At 40.6% G+C, this 26,685-nt stretch overlaps 1 protein-coding gene across 1 annotated transcript in view; it reads left to right on the top strand.

The window, feature by feature from the left end:
• LOC115429762 (transmembrane protein 132C-like) overlaps positions 1–26,685 on the top strand; it is a 267,243-nt gene that overhangs the window by 163,953 nt on the left and 76,605 nt on the right. The window contains exon 5 of the mRNA XM_030149471.1: positions 22,229–22,418. Within this exon, the coding sequence (XP_030005331.1) occupies positions 22,229–22,418 (190 nt within the window). The remainder of the gene's footprint in view (positions 1–22,228; positions 22,419–26,685) is intronic.

Here is a 26,685-nt window from a genome sequence, read left to right on the forward strand (position 1 = left end):
TTATGATCTCTTTCGTTATCTGTCTGTCATATGTCAATGTTTATTGCTCCATAAACACACCCATTCTACACAGATGAAACAGGCATCACTATGTGGAAAGCTACCAGTCCCCCAGACACCACAAGGTTAGGATTAGAATGCATGTTTTGTGAGTATCATACATTTATTAGCAACAGCTGACGTATGTCATTGAGCTGCTTTATGTTTTTCCTTCAGAATACACACACACACACACACATACATATATATGTACACCTTTTTTTTTTCTTTTCTTTTTTTTTTTTTTACACACCAAGTAGATCATGATTTCTACATACATGAACATTGCCGTTGTAAAGTTGTTGGGTTGTTTTTTCTGTCAGTGTTTTGTTCTGACTGTTGTTTTGGTTATCTACCCTGTCATTCCCCTGGGGCTTCAGGGGCTCTAACTGTTAAGTCACTCACCTTTAAGTATGGATGGGGAATTGATATGTTTTTATTGATGCCAATGTTGTTATCTGCTGATGTGACAAATTGATTATCTTTAAGTTCTGTGTGAGTGGGTAGGTGGTCGTCATCAGCACAAGCACTTCATAATCTGAGTCTGAAGACACTTAAAAGTCTTAGGTCTACCCTAATAATTGAGATTTATTCCATGGCTTTAGCTATATGGCTATAAAAGAGTAAAGTGAAAACCAATAGTGCTATGTGACTCACTTTGAGCAAGGTTAATTTTGTGCATGCATGTACATATGCATCTCTCTGCACTGCAGTTTGTAAATACCAAGTATGAATGCCAAGTTTATGAGATACAACCCCAAATGTTATTTGGTTTTCACCAAAGCACAACACATACATGTTCCAAGTTTTACCCTCTCAATTTCATTCTAGTTATATAGGCATCCATTTCTCACATTCGTCTCTGCAACTCACTCAAGAAAAAATATGAGCACTGGCAATGTAGGGCTGGAGGGGGAGGAAAATAAATAGGATGTAAATGCCAAAACATTACTGTTCCAGTGGGAAGCCTTATGTTAAATGTGTCCAGAAGAATCGTTGGCTTTTCTGGTCTCGTGGACTGTGTACAGACCCGTCACTATTCCAGGTCTTTTTTGGAAGATATGGATGCTTTGTGTTCCAGACCTAACATAAAAATGATCATCTAGACTATTAGCAACAGTTAGTTCAGAATTCAGGCTCTGTCATGGTCTGGGCTTGTGTTAGTGGTCATTTGCACTTCTGTGAGGTGCTGCTAATGCTGAGAAGCACAATGAGTGATGGCAGCTTTTCAAGGAATGGTGAAATGTTTTCAGTGCAATATGTGCCAAAGATAGGGTACCAGTCACTGTTTTCAGTGTTAATTTCATTTAATATACTGTTTCCTGATTTTGGGTTTTAACTAGTTCTGTTTCCTCTCACTGTCATCAGACAGGAACTAAATCAAAGAACATACTCCAATGTTGGGGAGATGCACTGTAACGTAACCTTAACATTTACAATACACTCATCGGCTAATATCAAACTTTACCTAATTGCTGTTCCCACACTAAAAAATCTGCCTCATTACTGTTGAGAGCATTAGCCCACTTTGATATGTGGGGGGAGTTTGGTTTGTGTTATATGTGTAGTGAGCATATATAACCATTCTGCTCAAGTCATAAAAACAAAAAAGTTCCTAAGCTCTGACCCTAGTGCTGTTTCCAATCTGGAAGCAGCACTTGGAACCAGTTTCTGAATTCCATCCCTACCTTTAACCATCGTCTTCATACCATCAGTTCGATCTCCAGCTCACTGTGAGCAGAGGACTTTGGAAGCTGACTTCTGCTACTTTCAATAGGATCTCATTAGCATCATCGCAGTAAAGAGAAAGATATTAGACCTGAAATACTGAAACTCATTAGAGAGGAGCCTAGATTCTCCTGGGAAGCACACACCCACCCACACACACACACACACATACAGACTATGATATGGTCTCTGCTACACCAGATACTAATTTATTAATCACAATATTCTAATGACCTCAGCTTCACCAGGCTAAATGACCTCATTACACATATACTCAGGTTAGCTTTTACTGAACTGAAGCAGTCAGAGGTAGAGGGCAGTATTAATGTGGAGTGACCTTTATTGCTAGAGCAGATTGAGCTCCTGTTGGAACCAGATTTTATTCATTTGAGATATTATTAGATTTCCCTTGAGGTCCACAAACCGATTACTATCAAAATACAATTCTGTTTAGATACATTGAGTGAAAATTCAGAAAACAATCAACTGCACAGCTGGAGAGTAACTGAACTACAAATAATTAAAACAGCTGGAAATGAAGGGGGAAAAAAACTGTCACTTTATCTTATCAAAACAAGAACTAAGTGCAGTCAGACTGGGTTCACTATTCTTGAGTCATAATCGATTTGTGTACTTCTCTCAGGTACTAGCACTTCTGGTTAAAATGTGATTTGTAAGGTCACACCAACCTTTACCCTTGACCTTTGGCTACCATAATCTGACAAGTTCATCCTTGAATCTAAATGGAAGTTTGTGCTCAATTAGAGAAAATGTGCCTCAGGTGTTTCTGAGATATCAAGGTCATAAGAATAGACAGACATAAGGTCATAGCAATGCTGACCTTTGACCCATGGCCCTTGAGTTCAAATGTCTGTACAAAATTTGAAGAAATTCTCAAAAGGTATTTCTGAGATATTGCTTTCATAAGATCGACATGAGGTCACATTGAGCTTGACCTTTGACCACTAAAATAATTTTATTTCTCTCTTGCACTATAGTGATGGTTTGCGGCCAAATTTTGCAACATTCTGTCACGCTGACATGACTGAAATGGACAGATGGACAGACACACCTTTTATAGAGATGTGTTTAAAACAATTAAGAAGTTTGATATTTATTTTTGTTTTCCAACCAAGATAAATCCTGAATTGACTTCTCACAGCTCTTTGATGGATAAATATATGTCTGTATATAATATTCATGGAATTCAGTGTAATACAATAATTTCAGGCAGTTGATAGATTTGTTTGATTTATTGGAGTAGCTCTACTTTCCATACTATTCAATAAAATAGCTGCACAACAATAAGTGTTTTTTTAATATATACATATTTTTTAGTATGGGATAGAGGGATAATATATAATAATAATGAATATATCTGTAAATCAACACCATATTTTCATTCTTCACCATGTTTATGGCATGACTTCTCATGTCATCTCACGATAATAAATAAACAAATCATTGCATTTGTGATTTAATGGGAAAAACCTACATTACGCACTTCTATTTTTTTGACATTTAGTAAATATCGGTAAAGTTTTGTGCACATGTCCAATGGAAAAGCGACTATTGCAAAAATTTCACAACACCAGGAATACCCCCAAGAGATGATGGATTCAAGATTATTTCTATAAAACAAAAATGTACAGGTTAGATAACCTCCTTTCCTATTAAACACTTACAGTTGTGGTGTAGATACTGGAAGGTGGCCACCAACATCTTATTTATAAATGGGGGGTGTGTGTGCTTAATATCAAATACCACATTAGCCTTTATTACCTTCGCCAAGGAGGTTATGTTTTTGCCAGGGTTTGTTTGTTTGTTTGTTTGTCCGTTAGTGTGCAACATAACTCAAAAAGTTATGGACAGATTTGGATGAAATTTTCAGGGTTTGTTGGAAATGGGATAAGGAAGAAATGATTAAATTTTGGTGGTGATCGGGGGTGGGGGGGCCCACGGGGGGCGCCACTGATCAGCCTTGGCGGAGGTCTGTGCTCTCCGAGTGCTTCTAGTTTTCTGATGCAACAAGATGTTCTAAGCACTCCTGTGTAATTTTTTTGAAATTTTCGTCCAAACCCCCCCACCCCCCCACCCCAAAATTACTTTTTCAACTCTGAAAATCGCAACTTTCACAGCTTCTTCACTCTTTTGTCCAGTGCAACGTATAAATATGTTCATGATGGGCCATTTAATGATCTTGTAAGTACCATATTGTATCGTAAGAGTACTTTGTACTATGAAAAGTCTGATGTCAAGGTCATGTTGTAGGTTAAAGGTCACCAAAACACCTAGTTTTTTCAAAAATTCCTACCATTCTGACATTTGATCAAATATGTCCTAAGTTCTGTTCCCTCTGGTTTCCTGGTGGGATCCCCCAAGGCCTTTGGCCCTTTCAAAGCCACATTAGAGACAAAATATTGCAACATGTACATTCCATTTGAATTTGCTGCCATTAGTGTGGCGGGAAACACTAGCACACATTTTGGTGGGAATCACTAACACTTCATTCATTTTCTGAACCCGCTTTAACCTCACTAGGTTGCTTGGAGCCTATCAAAGCTACTTATGGGTGAAGGTGGGGTTCACCCTGTACATTTCGCCAGTTTATTGCGGAGCCAACATATAGAGACAAACAATTACTGTCACATTCACACCTATGGGGAATTTAGATTAACCAATTAACCTATCAGTGCATGTGTTTGGATGGTGGGAGGAGCTAGAGTACCTGGAGAGAACCCATGCAGACACGGGGAGAACATGCAAACTCCACACAGAAAGGTCCCACCCCCATCGACTGGTGTTGGAATCGAACCCTTGATTTGAAATTTTTTCACATTTTTGTATTCCCAAGACATGGGAGCATTAGAAAATGTGGGCTAAAGTTGAATCTGAAAATTTTCCAGAAATACCCCCCCCCCATTATAAAGGGGGATGTTGCGGGGTTCTTTCTCACACTGCTCAAAAATATAACACCACAGGCGTAGTTGAAAGTGCAAAAATGGTGGTGGTTTATTTTGCCGTCGGCCTCCCAAAGTGCAGTGCAATATTTACAAGTGAAGTCAAAAAAAAAAATGGAAAAACAAAAAAAAAAAACACTATTTACAAATTTACAAAGTTCAAGAAAAAAAAAATGCATTTAAACAGAGTTCTTCCATAACTCACCAAAAAAATTGTCACACACTAAAAAAAAAATCTCACCAAGGTTCAGAATCAACAGCTCAGTTGCCAGCTCTGCAACTCTGAGAAGACTGACTCACCAGGGCTTCAGCAGCCTCCTTTTAAATGCTAAGCCCCTCCTTATGGGCCGGTCAAATAAAGACTTTTTTAACAAAATGTATTTTTACCAGTGTTTTTAAACACAATTATTCACAACTAAAATAAACATATAACACTTCACAATTCAATAGATTTTCCAATTAAATATCAAACCAAAATACCTTCTTCCTTGAAATAAAAAATACAGAAAACCAAAAACACTACATAATTAAATCACATGACTGGAAACCGCGCGAGATTTCCCCCATAATAATGCCCTGGAAATGACCCCTCGTTCTTGTCCCTTTGAGTGACGTGGCGGGCATGGCAGAACGCCGAGACAATACGGACCCAGGTAAGTGATTGAACTGTTGTAAATATGTATGCAATTACTTGAAAAATGCGGCCGAGTGTGCACCCTCGGTTGCGCTATAGTTTGGATGGGGAAGAGAGTGTGAATGGCGAACTGATGAATGAGTGCAAACACGGACGGGGAGAGACTGAATGACATGAGTGTGTGTGTGCGCGTGCTTGTATGTGTGTGCGTGTGCCGGGTCGCGTGTGCTCCGCACGTAGCAGGAGACAGCGGAGACTCAGTGACGGGGTCGCTCCGTCACATCATCCCCCTCCTCCCGGAGGCTGACGATGTGCGGCAGCCTGGAAAGGTAATCAGCTACCACATTGCTCTTTCCTGCTCGGTGTCGGACTGTGAAGTGGATCGGCTGGAGTGACAGGTACCATCGGGTCAAACGGCTGTTGTGGTCCTTCATGGAATTGATCCAGGTGAGTGCCCTGTGGTCTGTTTCAAGGTCGAACTCCCTTCCAAGTAAGTAATACTTCAAACTTTCCAGCGCCCATTTAATGGCCAGGCCTTTTTTCTCCACAGTGGAATACCTGGTCTCACGAGGCTGAAGCTTGCGGCTTAGATACAGGATGGGTTGCTCCTCTCCGTGCTCCCCTTGTGCCAAAACTGCTCCCAGGCCCACAGCAGAAGCATCCACCTGCACAAGGAACTTCTGATTGAAATCAGGACTCTTGAGGACTGGCGATGAGCACAGGAAGGATTTTAGGGTGCTGAAAGCTGTCTCACACTCTTCTGACCAAACGACTGGATTTTTCTGGTCTTTGCTGGTGAGTGCTGTGAGTGGGGCTGCAATGGTGGCAAATTGCGGCACAAACCTCCTGTACCAGCTAGCCAACCCGAGGAAGGACCGCACCTCCTTCTTGGTGCGAGGACGAGGGCAATTGCGGATAGCTTCCACCTTATCCACTTGTGGACGCACCTCTCCTCAGCCCAGTTGGTAACCCAGGTACCTTGTCTCCTGCTGTGCCCACTCACACTTGGCTGGGTTAAGGGTTAACCCTGCCTGCTGAATCTTCCCCAGGACCAGGGACAGGTGTCTCAGGTGATCCTCCCAGGTGTTACTGAAGATCACCACATCATCCAGGTAAGCAGCGCTGCAGTGCCCACAGTCCTGGAGAACTTTGTCCATCATCCTCTGGAAGGTGGCGGGTGCTCCATGGAGACCAAACGGCATCACAGTAAACTGGAAAAGGCCAGCTGGTGTTCGGAAGGCTGTGTATGGTCGGCTTGACTCCTCCAGTGGTACCTGCCAGTACCCTTTACACAAATCCAGTGTGGTGATGTATTTGGCGGCTCCAATCTTCTCCAGGAGGTCATCAATCCTCGGCATCGGGTAGGCATCGAACTCAGAGATGGAGTTGAGTTTTCTGAAATCAATGCAGATGCGCAGAGACCCATTCTTTTTGAAAACGATGACCACCGGACTGCACCACTCAGAGTTAGATGGTTCGATGACCCCCAACTTCAGCATTTCCTCCACTTCCTGCTGCAGCTTGACCACAAGTTGTTGTGGGACCCTGTAGGGACGTTGGCGAATTGGTCGTCCATCTTTAAGCCTGATGACGTGTTCCACTACTGTGGTTTTCCCCGGGCTTGCAGCGAAGAGCGATGGCGCCTCCTGGAAAACCTTGAGCAGCTGAGCTTTTCATTCTGGAGCCAGATGTGTCAGGACAGGAGTTTCAGAAACCAGCTGGGTTTCTGGGCCAGCATCCTCTTCCTCCTCCAGGTCCACCTTCCTCACCAGTAGAGCCGGTACTTCAGGTTGCCTGTCCTTCCACTCTTTCAGCAGGTTTACATGGTATGTTTGTTTCTGTCTTTTCTTCTCTGGATGATGGATCTCATAGGTAACCGGGCCCATCTTGCGGGTGATGAGGTAAGGACCTTGCCACTTGGCCAGGAGCTTGCTGTTGGAAGAGGGGAGAAGCAGCAGGACTTTCTGGCCAGGTTGGAACTCTCGATGACGAGCTTGTTGGTCATACCAGGTCTTCTGATTTCTCTGGGCCTCACGTAGGTTGACCTCTGCTTCCTCCTGGTACCTGGCCAGCCGCTCTCTCATCTCCAGCACAAACTGCACAATCCCTCTGTCCCCTGCCGTGGTGGGTGGAGCTTCCCAACCTTTCCGGAGCAGATCTAGTGGGCCCTGGACATCCCAGCCATACAGGAGCTCGAAGGGAGAGAACCCTGTTGAAGCCTGTGGAACCTCCCGGTAGGCGAACAGCAGAAAAGGCAGCCAGCGGTCCCAGTCTCTTCCTGTGTCATCCACAAACTTCTGGAGCATCTTTTTAAGAGTCTGGTTGAACCTTTCCACCAGTCCATCGGTCTGTGGGTGATAAGGTGTAGTTTTGAGTGCGGTGATTCCAAGTTGTCAGTACAGGAGCTGCATCAGCCTGGATGTGAAGTTGGTGCCTTGGTCAGTGAGGATTTCGTCTGGTATCCCCACCCTGGAGAACAGCTGTACCAGTGCTCGTACTACCGCTGGTGCAGTGATGGTGCGGAGTGGGAAGGCCTCAGGGAACCGTGTAGCATAGTCACAGACCACCAAGATGTACTGATGACCTCCGCTGCTCTTTACCAGAGGGTTGACAATGTCCATGGCGATTCTGCGGAAAGGTGTGGAAATGACAGGCAGTGGCTGCAAGTAAGCACAGTCAGATTTGCGTGTGTTGGATGTTTTCTGACATGTGGGGCATGTGGCGCAATATTTCTGAATGTCGGTGTACATAGAGGGCCAATAAAAACAGGAACTGACACGCATGTAAGTTTTGTGGCGACCCAGATGCCCAGCCCAGGGAAGTGTGTGTGCCAAGTGCATAACAAGGGGTCTACAGCTAGCGGGGATCACAAGACGCTTAGCATGATTACCCACACAGTACAACACATCATTTTCAATAATAAACTGTTCCTGCCCCCCACAATTCCCACTGGGTTCCATTACCACCTTAGAAAATAAAGGATTCAGTGTAGCATCTGCCCTCTGCAACACAGAAATATTATCAGGAACATCCCACATTTTGTCACACAGCATTTGGTCTGGTTTTGTTAGCTTTAGCTGTTTCTCAAATCGACGCTGACGCCGAGATTTTCTGGGGCCCTTAGTACCACCTTCACACAGACTAACATCAAAATTTGGAAGAGGTTCGACACCAGCTTTTACTTGGGCTCTGGTAACAACAGGACAAGAAACATTCACATCACCTTCCCCCATTTTCCCAGAGTCATTTTTTTCAGATAGTTCATGTCCATGCAACAAGTCCATTAACATAGGTAAGTCCCAACCCAGAATTGCATCCACAGGCAAGTTCTCAACCACACCAACAGTTACCAGGTATGGTTGTTCGTCAATTGTGATGGTTAAGTCTGCTTTAGGGTAGGGACGCTTGTCACCATGCACACACAAAATGTCCGCCTGTCGGCTGAAGTCCACACAGCCCACAGGCACCAGGCTGGGTTTCACCAGGGACATAAAACTACCAGTGTCCAGCAGTGCAGTCACCTGATGTCCATTAATAGTCACAGTTTTGTGCCTGGCCTTCACCAGTTCATCTTTTAACCCTGGTTCAAAACGAGGTGGATAGCAGGCGCCGGAGACCTTAGCTTTGCGTACTGGGCACACAGAAGCTTTATGGCCTGGCTGCTGACAGTAAAAACAGATAAAGTCCTTACCAGAACCTCGTTGGTTTGGGGCAGTATTCGTGTCACCTGCTGGTCCTGGGTTGGTCTCTCCCCTCCCCAGCCTCGCCTGGGGTCGCTGGAACACAGGTCGGTGGGATGTGATGGTGCTGCGTGGAGTTGGTCCTCCTCTGTGTGCATTCAGGTACTGCAGGGCCAGCTTGGCAGCTGCGTGACCCTCCTGTGGCTCATGTTCTTTTACCCAGGTCCTGACGTCTGCTGGAAGCACTCGGAGTAGCTGCTCCAGGATGATGGTCTCCCCGATCTCCTCCTTGGTGCGCTGCTCGGGCCGGATCCAGCGTCGGTAGAGTCCTTTCAGCCGATGGTAGGTCTCCGTGGGGTTCTCACCAGGTGGTACAGTGGTGGCTCAGAACTGCTGTCGGTACGTCTCAGGCGCGATGTCAAACTTTAGAAGCAGGGCAGCTCTCAAGTCTGCATAGCAGTGGGCCCTTTCTTCATCCATGGCGCTGTACGCCTCCAACGCCTTACCAGTCAATAATGGGACTAAACGACATGCCCATTCACTTTCAGGCCATTTCCAGGTCTTAGCAATTCGTTCAAACCTGAGTAAATAATTCTCAATGTCCTCACCCATCTGGTACTGGGGAATTTTCGGGTCTTGGTAGGGCCTCCATTCTGGCCCAAGCTGATCAGGTCTGCTGTTGCCACCATGGTGCTGGAAGGATGGGACCTCTGGGGTTGACTCCTGACGTCCTCGCCGGGGTGCCAGTGTAGGCAGTTCGAGTCTTGGACTGCTTGCAGTGATGGTGGTTGGAGTAGCAGGGGCCTGGCGGGGCCGAGGCACAGGTGGCGGGAGCTGCCCAGTCTGGGGGAGAGAAGCTCTGAGGCCTCGAAGTTCTGCCAGCAGTCCTTCCTCTCTTTGTTGCTGTGCCACCAGGAAATGTCTCATAAGGCTCACCAGTTCTCCCTCTGATTCACCTCTGGCTGCTGGGGCTTTGGAAGTGGCTGCACAGCGGCTGGGCCCAGGCTGTGGCTCCTCATCCTCCTCCTCCGATGATGTCTGCTCCGTCACCCATGCTGGATCCTCCTGGGACGTCGTTACTTTGGACTGAGAGCGCAGTCCTGTACGCTGCCTTTGGGGCCGTAAACGCTTTCGACTTGCCATTGTGGTGTTATCCCACTCCTGACACCAAAAATGTTGCGGGGTTCTTTCTCACACTGCTCAAAAATATAACACCACAGGCGTAGTTGAAAGTGCAAAAATGGTGGTGGTTTATTTTGCCGTCGGCCTCCCAAAATGCAGTGCAATATTTACAAGTGAAGTCAAAAAAAAAATGGAAAAAACAAAAAAAAAAACACTATTTACAAATTTACAAAGTTCAAGAAAAAAAAATGCATTTAAACAGAGTTCTTCCATAACTCACCAAAAAAATTGTCACACACTAAAAAAAAAAATCTCACCAAGGTTCAGAATCAACAGCTCAGTTGCCAGCTCTGCAACTCTGAGAAGACTGACTCACCAGGGCTTCAGCAGCCTCCTTTTAAATGCTAAGCCCCTCCTTATGGGCCGGTCAAATAAAGACTTTTTTAACAAAATGTATTTTTACCAGTGTTTTTAAACACAATTATTCACAACTACAATAAACATATAACACTTCACAATTCAATAGATTTTCCAATTAAATATCAAACCAAAATACCTTCTTCCTTGAAATAAAAAATACAGAAAACCAAAAACACTACATAATTAAATCACATGACTGGAAACCGCGCGAGATTTCCCCCATAATAATGCCCCGGAAATGACCCCTCGTTCTTGTCCCTTTGAGTGACGTGGCGGGCATGGCAGAACGCCGAGACAATACGGACCCAGGTAAGTGATTGAACTGTTGTAAATATGTATGCAATTACTTGAAAAATGCGGCCGAGTGTGCACCCTCGGTTGCGCTATAGTTTGGATGGGGAAGAGAGTGTGAATGGCGAACTGATGAATGAGTGCAAACACGGACGGGGAGAGACTGAATGACATGAGTGTGTGTGTGCGCGTGCTTGTATGTGTGTGCGTGTGCCGGGTCGCGTGTGCTCCGCACGTAGCAGGAGACAGCGGAGACTCAGTGACGGGGTCGCTCCGTCACAGGGGAAGAAAAATGTTCCTTTTAGGGCTGATATTGTCATTCAGTACAGACTACAAAATAATATCTGCAGTGTTAGCTAATTAAATGATTAAATTACACCAATGTAGATATGTAACAGACACAGGGTCATTGAAGAAGTATAATGAAATATAATGAAAGTCTTTTCAAAACAGGTACTGAACAAACACAGGTACTAAAAGTGTTAAAGCCATGGATTTGTTGACATAAATTGTAGAGTGTAACATTTAGACCAATTTAATGGGAACTAAATACAGAAAGGGGATGTATACTTGTGTTTAATGTATAATCATATAACAATAAGAACTGTTGTGTTTGTCTTTTTAGAATGCGTTGTTTATAGCAGTAGAGGGAACAGGTCATCTTTCATGGAGTCTGCAGGACAACGTGCTTCCTGTTATTCCTTTTTTTCATTTATTGTGCATGGCGTCTAGGATTAAAGTACGTGACTATCACCTACTGTGTTCGAGTGTGGACCAGAGAGATTATCCTCTTAACTAAAAAGACCAGAACAGACAAAACAAACAATGGCACTAACAGAGGATTTTACATGTGTTTTTTTTGTACTGTGGAGAGAGGAGGATACTCTGTTGGTTGTAATTTGCTAGATATCACTGAACATCACACACTGAACTTTTAAGACTAATTACTGGTTACAATTTTTCATTTGTGTTTGTTTTTAACTTGCTACCAGACCATTTACATGTTCCAGGGTTTCATCTGAAATAATAAGGGTGAAATTGTCAATATATCTACACAACAGAATAATTCAACAGAATAAACAACTGTAATTACAGTCAGATCCACTTGTGCTTTAATGATTAGTGACATTTTTCCACAGTGGACAATTTGTTGTCAGCTTTCCTTTCTGGCTTTGGCTGTTTGATTTTGGATGTGCTTTTAGCCTCCATTATATATTTACTCTTTAATATTAGCTAGTTTTTTTTGCCAGATATATACACGGCTGATCTCCTGGTCATCTGGTGTCAACTCAACCCCTTTTATGCGAACACACTAGGGATGCAAATTATCGATTAATCCATTAATTATTAGTTGGTTGACCTAATCGATCAATTAACGATTAATTGAAAAGCGGCAATTTTCCTGAGAACCTGAATTTCTCTTTCGCTAGGGTCTATAAGAATAAAAGCTAAATATTGTTTATTTACTTCATAAAAAAAGCATGTCATATTCCTTAACTAGAAGCACTCGGAGAGCGCAGACCTCCGCCAAGGCTGATCAGTGGCCCCCCCCCGTGCCCCCCAAGGAGGTTATGTTTTTGCCAGGGTTTGTTTGTTTGTTTGTTTGTCTGTCTGTTTGTCTGTCCGTTAGTGTGCAACATAACTCAAAAAGTTATGGACAGATTTTGATGAAATTTTCAGGGTTTGTTGGAAATGGGCCCCCCCGTGGGCCCCCCCACCCCCGATCACCACCAAAATTTAATCATTTCTTCCTTATCCCATTTTCAACAAACCCTGAAAATTTCATCAAAATCTGTCCATAACTTTTTGAGTTATGTTGCACACTAACGGACAGACAAACAAACAAACAAACAAACCCTGGCAAAAACATAACCTCCTTGGCGGAGGTAATGATTGATTTATCAAACCATTGGATACAGAACAGGCAATGACATTTATGGAGTAGAACTAAAGAAATTATACAGAGAAGTTCAATAAAATAAATGAATCTGAATAGGGGCAGTTTAGAAGAAATGGGCTGACTTTGACTGACTTTGCATCACTAGCTAACATGATGGAACAAGATTTCAGAGACCCCCCCCCCCCACACACACACACACACACACACACACACACTGTTTTTCCATGGTCACCGGGTTGACCGTGTAACATAATGCGGGACATACCTGTGGCCCGGATCAGGAGCCTGGAGGATGTTTTCAACTTCTGTCTCACCAACCAGATAGTCCAGATGACCGTGGACTAGACCAACCTCCAGGGAAAATGCTCCGATCCGGTACCGACCCTGCATTTTTGCGTGTATTTAGGCGGGGGTGCACCAGTCCCACAAACAGATGGGCCGGTCAGTGTTTTGCTCCACCATGTCCCTAAAGCCATTCTAACTCATCAACGCCATGATCCGGTTTGATGACCGGCTATCCCAGCTGTGGCGTTATTCAACTTCAGCAATGAAGCCTAGTTTGGGCAGTGGCACCCCCTACGGTCGACACCACAAATTTTGCTGTGGAAAAGAGCAATTAACCAACAATTAATAATTTAAAATAGCAAATTCTTATTGACAATTAATTGATAGTCGATTAATTGTTTACATCCCTAGAACACACTGGTAATCAAAAATCTTCAGTGAGCAATATGAGTCAATAACTATCTTTGTGATATCACATGGTAATTGTTAGACTTCGTGTAGGTTCCCTAACAGAAAGAGATCCTGGGTTTGTTGAACTTTATTTATGATACAGGCCAGGTCAGACACTTTCAAGTCCTTCTGAAGGACCTTTTGTGTCTTTTAAATGCTTTACTCCATGAAGAAGAGGCAGTAACTCCATTCTAACCATTGACAAGTGCAGCTGAAAAAAGCAAAAAAGCGTGTCAATTGGTGTCACATGCAAAGCTTTTAAACACTCTGACTCTTCAAATCTTGTGCAAACACTCAGAAACCACGTGTTCCTCTAAGCAGCTGTGTAAGGCTGTGAAAATGAAAGCAGTTGAACGCCTCAGTGCAGAAAAAGGCTACAGGAAGACAGTAACTAGTTCTCACCTTGCAGTGTCCATTGTGTGAAATATAATTAAGAGATGACAGTGGAGTGGAATTATGGTCAAGATGAAATCTGGAACACCATGGAAACTCTGAGAGAACTGCTTGGAAGCTGTTCAGAATGACAAATCAAAACCCCCATTTGACTGTGAAAATGTGGAGGAACATTTGGTAAACTCAGAAGTGCTGATGTACCAAACCACTATGCAGCTATACTTGCACAAAGAAAACCTTCATGGAACAGTTTGAAAACCTTACTGCGTCCTCATCATGAAAAATACCTGAAAATCACATATCTAGAGAAGTCTGGTGTGTTTGGGGAACAAGTGCTGCATGCTTGATGTTTAAGTAAAATGGAACTCTTTGGCCACAATCACTAAAGGTATGTTTGGCGCATTTGGTGAAAAGAACACCTTGCCAGATGTTCTGCACAGGTGTGGATCCACCATGTTTTTGGGTTCTGTTACCACCAGTGGCACAGGAAACACAGCTCAGGTATAGGGAAGAATGAATTCCACTAACTTCTGCTGCTACTAACACTGGTGTATGAATGCGTATGAATGTTTGGCGGTGGTTGGAGGGGCCGTAGGCGTGAATTGGCAGCTAAGCTTCTGTCAGCCTGCCCCAGAGCAGCTGTGGACACATATGTAGTTTACCGAATCTAATTCATTATTATTATTATTATTATTATTATTATTATTATTATTATTATTATTATTATTATTATTATTATTACCAGCAAATTCTGGAAGCATGCATCACACTGTCTGTAGAAAAGTTGAAGCTTAAAGGAGGATGGATTCTATTCCAGGATATTGAGCCAAAACATAATTCCATCCATCGTGGAGGACCTCAGGAGACACAAGCTGAAGGTTTTGGAATGTTTCTCACAGCCCACAAACTTAGGACATGTCCGCACGAAACCGCATCTTTTCCTATCTGATCTTTTTCTTTGTCATTTTCAAAAAAGTGCTTCGTAAAGACAGTTGTTTCAGGAAAAATCTGCGTCCACACAAAACCACTGAAAACTAGAAGGACTTGGAGAGTGCAGACCTCCACCAAGGCACATCAGTGCATCCAGTTTGGATGAAAATTTCAGGAAATATTGATACTGGCACAAGGAATAAATTATTAAATTTTGGTGGTGATCGGGGGTGGTGGGGCCATGGGGACCCACTGATCTGCCTTGGCAAAGGTCTGTGCTGTCTTTTCTAGAAAAGCACTCGGAGAGTGCAGATCTCTGCCAAGGCAGATCAGTGGGTCCCTGTGGCCCTACCACCACCCCCGATCACCACCAAAATTTAATCATTTGTTCCTTGTGCCAGTATCAGCATTTCCTGAAATTTTCATTCAAATCCATCCATAACTTTTTGAGTTATCTTGCACACAAACAGACAGACAGACAGACAAACAAACCAATGCCGACAAAAGCATAACCTCCTTGGTGGAGGTAATGATGTAGTACAAATGCCAGGCCTGTATGTGGTGTTGTAATGCTCTCACAAAAATAGAGAGGAAGATGTGGAGCATGTGCATAAAACTTACTTGGATCTACCAGGTCTAATCCACTATTTCCTCCTGGTCGCCCCCCTCCACGGTAGATCCTAGAGCATGTAGTGAATGTTGTTAGCTGTGGTTGTTTGTTGCTCATTGTAATGAAAGAGTAGCCGAAGATTTAGATTCAATATTTCCAATAAACTCAATAGCTGTTGTAACACGAGCACTACTCTGTAGTCTACCATTTGTTGTTGTTGTTGTTGTGAAGTGGTGTCTTGCTTCCGGGGTGAAAGGTTAGAGAGGTGGAGCTATGACATCATTGTTTCAGAAAAGTTGCAGTTTTGTCGTACAGATGAAGACGCAAAACCGGTGTTTACAAATGTATCCACTCTGGAACCCAGTTTCAAAAAGTTGTGGTTACAGTGACTGAAAACGCTGGTTTCGTGTGGACAAAAGGCCTATCTGATACAAAACTTTTGCGTATATGATCGAAACTGTCTTTGTATGGACAGGGCCTTAAACATCATTGAAAATCTATGTATAGATCTTAAAAGAAGTGTGCATGCAACATGGCTCAGGAATATTTTAGAACTAAAGTTTTTTTTGCAAGTAAAAATGGGAGACTTAGCTGTTTCTGCAGGCTATGATATCTGCTATGGGGATCTTACTAAGTACTCAGTGTGTACGATACCCAAACTTTTGACAATTTATTAAATTTAAAAAAAAAAACTATACACTAACATTGCTGGTAATATTATGATTTTTTTTGGAATCCTACAGAGACTGTTTATCCAATGATGCTTTCTTTCAAAGGGTGTTTGCATACAGCTACATAAGTAAATGCGTTACTTCAGACCAGGGCTGCAGTGCATCAGTGTGTTCACTAAACATGTCCAGTTAAAACTGCTGTTAATACATATGGGTTAACAAATGTTAACAGAAACCAAATTCAAACACATTTTTTAATGTTTTTAGTCAATACAGAGCATATGAAGAGCTATACATAGATCTTGCAGATTTGAGCTACAGGTTATAGAGCTTTTCCCTCAAAAAAACAAACAAACTGTTCTTCCCTCTTTCTGAAAAAATGTTAATGTATAATCCTGATATATATGTGTAGATGATGAATCTAACCACTACTGTCAGTGGATCTAACACTCAAGATTCACATTTGTAGGAGATTTGATAGGGTAGACCATATAGATTTTTGTTCTTTTATACATGTATGTACAATAATAAACATATAGTAGGTATAAAAAAGAGGAGATCACACCTTCGTTGAAATGCCGCTTATCTCAGCCAAATCCACTGCATATTCCTGCCCATAGTGTTTGGCCGTGTATCCGTTAGCTAATGGGCTTGTTTAATTGGCATTTTACCCACTGCTTTGTGACATTAAAACAAAAAAACTGTAATTAATGAATAATTATAGTCATTGCTTGCAGACCTCATAGTGTATCCATCTGTTTTTCCACACACAAATGTAGGTTGATTGGAAAATGTCAACATTACCATCAGAAATTAAACAAATCAGCCCAGAAGGCAGAAGACAAGCTGAAGACAATGCTTGTAGTCAGTTTAAGGTTCTTGTTTTCTTTTCAGGCCTCTTATTATGTATTCTTGTTTGTTTGTAAGTTGACACAGATGGCCTCTACTCTTGTTCATTTGACCCACAGTCAACACAGAAATTGAAGTATGTGCACACAGGTCCAGCACAAACAGCCTTTTCACAGCATGTCAAACAAACAAAATCTCTGTGGCGGCAAAATCCACCGCAGAAATCTGACCACAAAGTGTGTATTCATTGCCAACAAGTTTATTTGAAGCTTGTGCTGACACAGGCTGAGAGAAAGCCATTGTGTTCTGGCTCCAGGGGCACACAAACATAAGCATCTTCACCTGAATGGACCTATTTGAGGTGTTAATCGTAGTTCATACAAACACAAACTCTTGAAATCCTTTTCCTCTGTGTCTCATACTATCACTGGACTCAGTTTACTGCGTTGAAATAGATTCAGGTCTTTGATGTATCATTGTTGTCAGTACTAACCAAATCACTGCTGTGCATGAAAGGAACCCCCTCGGGTCTCCAAAAGAGACAGCACACTTTTCTTTCTCTACCATTCTGTGTCAGATATTCACAGAGGTGTTAAGAAGGAAAAGAGGAAAACATGGCTGCATGTTTAACAGGTCTTTGTGTTCCTTAGCTTCACTTTTATTTTCCTGTTTTCCAACAAAAAGAATTTCAATCTTGAGCTGAGAGCCCTTTTGTTACTACAAGGGTGAGTTTGAAATAGATCTTTCAGAAATGAAAATAAGAGCGTATTTTTCTCTTGAGTGTTTTTTTTTTTTTTTACCTTCCTCTGTTTGTACTTTCACAACCAACAAAAGGACTGACAAATGGAGATACCTCAAAAGCCTCCTCAAAATGACATGACCGATTTTCCAACCCATTTCACCACAACAAACCTGCTATGATACTTGGGTATTGTCATTGTTCCCTTTTATGCTGCCACAGTCAGCTCTGTGATCCCAGTAGACGTTTCGCTTTTACTCTGGCCCTTCTAACCCTGTTTCCGCTCTGTGTTTTGTCTCTGTCTGCACGTTCAGCCTTTGAGTTCATCCCCATCCCTGAGTCTGAGCACGAGAAGTGATAGTTGCCAGCGAGTGCATTGAATTGTATGGTAATAACGGCGGGAAAAGGGCACACAGTGCAGTTATGTTTCTAATGAGACATGGAGGAAGCTGGCTGACCTCTCCAACTGGTGGGCTGTGGACATTCATCATCTGAAACACCCGCTGCTAGAAGGGGTGAGGGTGAGAGGTGGGGATAGAGAGTGCACTGCCCTCTATTGGAGCAACATCACACTGCAGATGAGACGAAGGATTAGGTTAAAAAGGGGGAGTAGAAAGGAAGAAAGCAAAGACGAGAACAAGGCACAATAATAAACACAACACAGAGAGAGACAGAATGTAGTGGGAGAGAATGAGAGTTGCATTATAGCATTCAGCACTAAAGCTCTGATTGTTTGCAGCTTCATTGTAAACCAAGACTGTCTGTAGCAGATAATTGATTTGGCTGTAATTGTACACCATAAGCGTAAACCACATAATCACTCCAGTCACTACCCCTGAGCCCAGCATGTCGTCAGGCTACAGAGGATTTCCCACTGTTCTGTACAGAAGAAAAATGAAACAGAAAGGCGAGTGATAGATGGACTTAGCTCCAGTGGGTTGAACAATGGTCACAGTTGGAAAAAGTAGGATATTTTTGTAACAAATCTGTTAGTAGAGCTGACCATATAGAAGTGTATAGTGTAGCAGTGGGAGATGTTCACTCTCAGCAGTTTACTTACTTGCTTTTGCTTTTGATGTTTATCTTTGATACAAGAAAATACCATATCAAAGAGTAAAACTAAGCCTTCAAATGCTCTACTCTGCACCACATGAAAGCATAATTCTAAAAAGTGCAACTGTAATGTTTGTAACCATTATTTTGTTTTTCTTGGTTATATCTTCACAATTACTGCTGAAATATTCTGCAAGGCACATTATTTTAAATGTTTTAGATACTTATGTACAGGACAAAAGGTCAGTTTAGATTTACTTTAAACACTAATGCAAAAATAGGGAGAACCTGATGAGGAAGGAAGAAATGGAAAATAAACCTGGGACAATTATATGATGTAAGACCAATTTTCAAATTTTAAGTAGAACAAAAAGTCAATTAATGTTTTTTTTTTTTGTTGTTGTTTTGTTTTCAACCTATGCATTGTCTATCTGAGAAGAATGTGGCAAAATAACACATTTTGATTAACTTTCAGACTGTTGATTAATCTAGTCCCTATGTAAAACATACATTACACTGGTGATGTTCAGGTGTCCCACACATAAAGACAGTGAGAAAAATTGCAGTTGAATAGCATAATATGGTCAAATCAGACAATGCATTCAATATATGCACAGCTATGTTAATATATTAATATGATATTATGACCATTGTATGGTGTAGTGAGGAGTATAGTTGTAGTTGTATGGGGTGTATTCATAAATTTAGACATCCAGTTTGTTTTTTGAACTAGTTTTATTGCTCATCAAGGTCAAACATTGATCACATACAGTCATGAACATGCCTTGACAACAAAGTTCATTTAACAATGTTAGTTACTGTACCAGTTAGTTTTCAAGTAGAAAAGGAAGAAAATCAATTGCACAAGTCAAAATTCAAGAGGGGAAGAAAAAACACAAAACTAAACAAAACAAAACAAATAAAAAAAACATATAGCCCTTTTATCCTGTTCCTATCTAGATATTCTGCTGTTTCAACAGATATCGCGATACAGATTAGACATCCAATTGGTATATGTAAATGTATACTATCCAGTATATTTGGAACCATGCACAACAAAGAGATTTTGGACACTCCCATTTGCAATTGAAGATGCTTCACCGCATTATTAAAATGGTTTTATTTCACCCTAAACAGATCTCTGAGAAAAATCAAATGAATGAAAAATCATCTTACTCAGCAGGATTTAATAATAATAATAATAATAATAATAATAATAATAATAATAATGGATTGGATTTTATATAGCGCTTTTCTAGACACCCAAAGCGCTTTACATTATTGACCAATTTTAATTATTACAAGTAGTTATTTCAAATACAAGACCATTTATCAAATCTTTAAAGACTAAGACAAGACCAAGAGTTTGAGGGGTTAAGACTCCAGTCAGATTAGATTAACAGCGAGAGCAATATGGCAATTATTCAACTCTTATATATTTAGATGGTGTAAGGTATGAGATGATTCCTCCTGTCAGTGAGTAAGTAGAATTTGGTAGTTTGTAGAAAGCCAGAAAAGTTATATTTTTCAATACTATTTTTCTTTTTATATCACAAAATACATCAGAAAAAGCAGTGATCTTAAATAAAATCACTAGTCCTTTTTGTAAGAGACACAGACAAGGTCAAGTAAAAATGCACTCAAGACTGAGAAAGGCCTTCAAAAAGACTAACACTACATTATTAGGTTGTATAAAGTGGGGGAAATCATTGGGCACATGCAGGTTTAAAAAAGCTTTTTCCTTTCACTGTTTTCTAAATAATAATAGGCAAGTGACTCTTTGTGAGGTTGTTGGGGATTGAGGTAAAAAAAAAAAAAAAAGTCAAAATACCAATAATATCAACAGAATAATGGAGCCTCAGCTGTACACTGCAGTGCATCTGCATAATGTCCTTGTGTACAGATAGTTTCCCAACACCACTCGCCGTGTGACCAAATCCACACCGATATTCACCTGAGCCATTATCTGAGCCAAAGCCTCTCAGCTCGATCTTTAAAACACATTTTGTATAATTCAGAACATTACCAGCTGAAACAGACACGCTTTTCTGCCTGACCCAGAATTGCTATTCAAGCTGTTTTCATGCACACTGATTTTCAGCTTCCAAAAATGTTCTCCCTTACACTTTTCTAGTGGATCCTTAAATCTGCACTTTGAAGTGAGGCTAGCTTCTGAAGTGTGAACAGATGAGGGGAGTTGGGGGAGTTTTAAATGCAGACTTGGCCTGAGTATTTTCAAGGAAACCTTGGATCTTACCCTCCCCCACTATTCCTTATGCTCAATTTGGACTCTCTCCAGACTTGGTTTAATTGTACGACAAACAAACATAGTCAGTAAATATAAACAGAATATGGTAAATATTTAAAGACCCTCATGCTGGTCCAACAGTCTGCATTTTTGTTCAGAAACTAAAACTATTGCATTGTTAATTGCTACAATTATTCAAGTACTTTTGTATTAGAGTTTTGTTTTTACTGTTATCTAAAGAGTCTTATGCAACATGAATGTTTAACACTGAGCAATGCCTGGATTCCCGAGTGCAAATTGTATTTTTCAAGACAGGATGTATATCTTTGTCTGGTTGTTGGAAAAGGTGTTGCATCGAATTTTGACTGTGATAAGGAATACCTGAGAAGGAGAGAGGCAGCAGCTTGATCAAACCTAGTGCTCAGCAAATCAAATAAGTTTGGAGGATTTTTTTGCATTCATTGTTTTTCTGCTTTGTTTGCATCTCTATCAGCTGAGAGAAAATTATTTGCTTGGCCTTGGCAATCTCTGCAAGAGAAGCTCCATATTGCAAGAGGAAAAATAAATTGCTTTTTTTGCCAACATCATGGTTCTGTGTGGATGTGAGAATGGATTTCAATAGTGCCGCGATTAGTTTCATATCGGATTTTGAGATGAAGAATAGGTTGTTCAAACTTCAGCAAAGACACATGGCATCTGCTCACATGTTTTATAAAACATGAATGCATTCTTAGATTAAAATGGTTTTGATTTCGACTGTCAGCAATCATAAATTCCATTCTGGTCCTACTTGAATACCATCGTGTTGCTTTTCTGTACACCTGACTAAGATGTACAATACATTTCACTACCTATTTTCTTAATCTTTTTTTCGGTTTTGAAGTCCCCAACTCCTTCACCCCCAAATCTTCCTTGCTGTATTTGCTGCCGTTTTAATCCCCTTCCTTTTCAGTGTTTCTTTCCCCTTCATTTATAATCTTACAGTTTTTCATCACTGCTTCCTGACCTTTCCTCTCTTCTTCATTTTATCCACGGTCTTCGTTTTCCTTCTTTATCTCCTGTGTCCCCACTCTCTTTCCTCTTAGAGTGTCACCCTATTTCTCTGTCGTTATCCTTTCACTTGTGCCTTTCCAATTCCTACATATCTTCCTTTCCTCCCATTCCCATCCTTCCCTTTTATCTAAATCTGCTGCTGACACACATCTCCTGCTTCTCCCCTCATGTAGAGTGGAGGCGGCGGGCTACCAGCGAGTGCTGCAGGTGGACCTGGAGGTGAACGGCCTGATGGTCACCCAAGGGGGTAGGGAGGTGACATGGCAGGTGGAGTACCCACTCACCCGCACCCTGACCAGCGAGGTCCAGACCCTTATCCGCCTGGCACCGCAGGACCTGGGCGGCATTGTGCCCCTCGCTATGGTAAGAAGCAGGTGGTTGGAATGTGTGGATGCAACAGTTTGTGCCTCTGTAAGTGTTGTGGATGTGAAAAGGGAAGATTTATACAATAGTTGTGTTCTTATATAACTGTCCAGAAAATTTGAAGTAAAGTTTTGAAATGACACCAAAAAAGAAGAAAATGAGACTTTTCATGGCCCTCCAAAATCAAAGCACGGCCCAAAAGAATCTGTAACAGTATAAGATGCCGAAAGGTACTGTAGTTCAAAGCAAGTGTAATAACTAGGGCTGGGTACCAAACTTTGAAACTTTTATAGCACAGATGGAATTTCTGAGACATGATAGAGTATTGAAAAATGTTCCTCAGTTTCATTACTGTATTCGATCATTGTCTGTTTATGGAGCCACTACAGGGTGGGGAAGCAAAATTTACAATATTTTGAGGCAGGGATTGAAAGACAGTGTATGACCAATTAGTTTATTGAAAGTCATGAGAATTTATTTGCCACAAGAAAATGTACATAATAGAACATGTTTTTATTCTATGTGTCCTCCTTCTTTCTCAATAACTGCCTTCACACGCTTCCTGAAACTTGCGCAAGTGTTCCTCAAATATTCGGGTGACAACTTCTCCCATTCCTCTTTAATAGTATCTTCCAGACTTTCTCGTAATAGTTTTGCTCATAGTCATTCTCTTCTTTACATTATAAACAGTCTTTATGGACACTCCAACTATTTTTGAAATCTCCTTTGGTGTGACGAGTGCATTCAGCAAATCACACACTCTTTGACGTTTGCTTTCCTGATTACTCATATGGGCAAAAGTTTCTGAAAAGGTATGGATAATAGTGTTAGGTATGATTATGACATCAATATATGTTTGGTTTCAAAACAATTGACGTAGTGCCTGCTGAGAAAAAACAACTAAATGTTCATTGTAAATTTTGCTTCCCCACCCTGTACTACTACATTTTTACACATTACATACATTATACATGTTTTCTTAACTTAACAGACTGCTACAAGTTGTTTTAAATATGTACATTTTTTGGTTGCACTGGTTTCAGTGGTAAAATGCCAAGATAGTGAAAACTAAAACAGGCAAGTCACACCATGATGTAAATGGTTTTAGTTTTTTACTTTGAGCCACAGTGGTGCCTTGGTTAGCACTGTGCATGTTCTTCCTGAGTCCACATGGGTTCTCTCTGGCACTGGTTTCCTCCCAACATCCAAAGACCTGTAGGTTAATTGGTGCCTTTAGGTGTGAATGTGATGGCCAGTAGTAGTTTAACTGCATATGTCAGTCCTACGATGAGCTGGTGACATGTTGCACCTCCCCCCTTTTGGGGAATGTCATATGGGGTAGACTGCAGCTCCCCCCGTTACCACCCAGATGACTAAACAGTGATGGAATATGAATGAATGAATGAATGAATGAAACTAGTTAGAGCAGGGGTGTCAAACTCAGTTAGTTCAAGGGCCGTATTCAGCTAAATTTGATCTGAAGTGGGCTGGACCAGAAAAATAATAACGTAATAACCTATAAATAATGACAATTCCAAATTTTTGTCTTTGTTTTAGTGTAAAAAACCCCATTCAATTATGAAAATACTTACTTTTAAAACTATCCAAAAAAAGAAAAAACTGAAATTTAAAGAATGTAAGAAAATTTAGTGCAATTTTAACAATATTATTCCTCAACTTAGCATTTCTACATGTGCATTATGGATCAGATCTACAAAGACACTAAACACTGACGAACAGGAAGAACAATTGTTAAAATTGTGCTTAATTTTCTTTAGACATTTCAGGTTGTTCATATTTGTTCAGGTTAGTCACAATTTAGTGTTACAGGATAGTTTGTAAATGTAAATATTTTCATAATTTAATGTTATTTTTTGCACTAAAACAAAGGAAAAAAATGTAAGTAGTTAGTTCTAGATTTGTTTACTTAATTGAAGATTTTTTTTGGCTTAATTCAAGATGGGTTTTTTTTTTTACTTAATTGAAGATTTTTTCTTTTTTGCTTAATTCAAGATTTTTTTTTTACTTAATTGAAGATTTTTTTTTGGCTTAATTCAAGATTGTTTGCTAAATTTGAGATTTTTTTTTTTTTTTGGCTTAATTGAAGAATTCTTTACTTAATTGAAGTTTTTTTTTTGGCTTAATTGAAGATTTTTTTTTTTTTTGCTTAATTCAAGATTTTTTCCTTAATTCAAGCAAAATTTTTTTTTGCTTAATTCAATTCAAGACTGTGGAATTGTTGCACTTGGCAAAAACATCCCAGGGGCTGAACTGGACCCTGTGGCGGGCTGCATTTGGCCCCTGGGCCACATTTTTGACACCTCTGAGCTAGAGTGTTTTTTTATGTTTTTTTTTTTTTAATTTTAGTTAGAGTGTATTAAAATGCAGAGGAGCTGCAAAATACAACAAGAGGTTTGACTTCAACGTTGTTGTTCTTGTCACTGAAATATTGGACCAGTATCAAAACCAGTGGATCAGTTAAACAGAATAATTTTCAATATTATCCAGTCATATTAATACAACATTTACTCTCACAAAACCTCATAACCTAATACGATTACAGAAATGGGAACCTTGGTGAAAAGAAACAAGGAAAAGGCCTTGAGTCACAGTGAATATACTATGATGTGCAAACCACATTTTGTTTATTGGTCTTCTCATCACATTACATCACACAAACCTGTTCCTATTACCAGTCATGTTTTCACCCTTTATGGGAATATCCTTGGAGGTATTTTTGGTGGGTGATTTAAACAGACCCAAATACATCATCAGACACTAAAACTGGAGGCAGTCTTTAAATGCATGCAGCAGGAAATAATCCTATACACGAAGACAAAGAGCCGCTGAGTTTCCTTAGGGCGCAAAATTAAAGTGTTGTTGACTAATCTGACTTCAATTCAAAAGAACTAGTTTTGGATTGTGTTCTAATTTGTATAAAGGCGCCCACTCATGTAATATTGTTTCATTGTGCTATATAGAAAACACAAAGCTTTTAATATCACAGTCACTGCTTCTTTTTATGTTCAGTGTACAGGACCGCCAACACAATAAAAAATATGTCACTGTCTAAAACACTTGAAATAAAGAGTAGAAAAGAACAAAAAGTATATAAAAAAATTACAAAACAAAGTTATGTCAAAAATATTGTGAATTTACTTCAACTGTTACTTGGCAACAGTTTGTGACAGCAAACACACAACTTTTTCTGTTTCCTTATCAATGGTATTTTAATGCACAGATAATAAATGTAACCTTCTGTGTTTGTTTAGATTCAGAGTGAGATAATCCTCTGTCTGACACACAGTGGATATCAGCTTGTCAAACACTAATCTGCTCCTTTTCTCTGTATCTATGCTATTTATTCATTTAGATTAGCATGGATTGCACATTTTATGTATTTCTATGGCAAGGTGGGCAACCATATCTGTGCTAAAATGATATAACAACATTGTTATGATGTTTGTTTCTTGTATGATGTATTGTTACTGTTCACAAATATAAGCCAGGCCTGAGTGTCAGTTTGTACATCTATAAGTTTGTTGACTGAGGAGTTAATTGAGTTTGGATCTCAGCAGCCCAAACATGGACAAATTGGCAAGTGGCATTGAATTGCTAATTGTGTTATGGTAATTACTATGTAAACATGATAAATTATTGTATAATTGTTTTTCCTAAATGAAAGCAAAACCTTTCTGCATGTAGCAAAGAGATAAGAATAATTTTCATTTTCCTCACCGATAATGGCCACGTAAAAATCACATGCCTTCAAGCACTTCATAAACTTTTACTGAGGCAGTTTGGTGAGGCAGCACTTTACTCTAGATTTATATTTTCTGGCCAGTAAAGTAAGCCTTGAGACTTTCACTACACTTCTGAACTTTTAATGTCTTGTTTAAAAATGAACAGCATTTCACACTAATTGTTTTACCTCTAGTTAAGTATACGCCTCTGTACTGTGAAGTATAATCAAACACCAAAAACCAGACTGTACTCAGCAATAGACCTTTTTCTATTAATATGATGAGTATAAAAAAGATTTTTGGCTCAGTACAAAATAAATTATACTGTGGCGTGCCACCACAAACTTGCTAATTAACAGGAAACACAGTGCACCTATACCAGTGCAGGTGTTACAAAGTGAAGGGCATCAGCTTGCATATTATTATGGTAAATATTAAAATATATTGTTTAAAATGTTAAGGCCCACTTTTTCCAGCACATAGTTTCATGACAACATGGATTCCAAGTATTTTATCCTACGTTC

The sequence above is a fragment of the Sphaeramia orbicularis genome, chromosome 12, assembly GCF_902148855.1.
Source record: "Sphaeramia orbicularis chromosome 12, fSphaOr1.1, whole genome shotgun sequence".
Lineage (NCBI taxonomy): Eukaryota > Metazoa > Chordata > Actinopteri > Kurtiformes > Apogonidae > Sphaeramia > Sphaeramia orbicularis.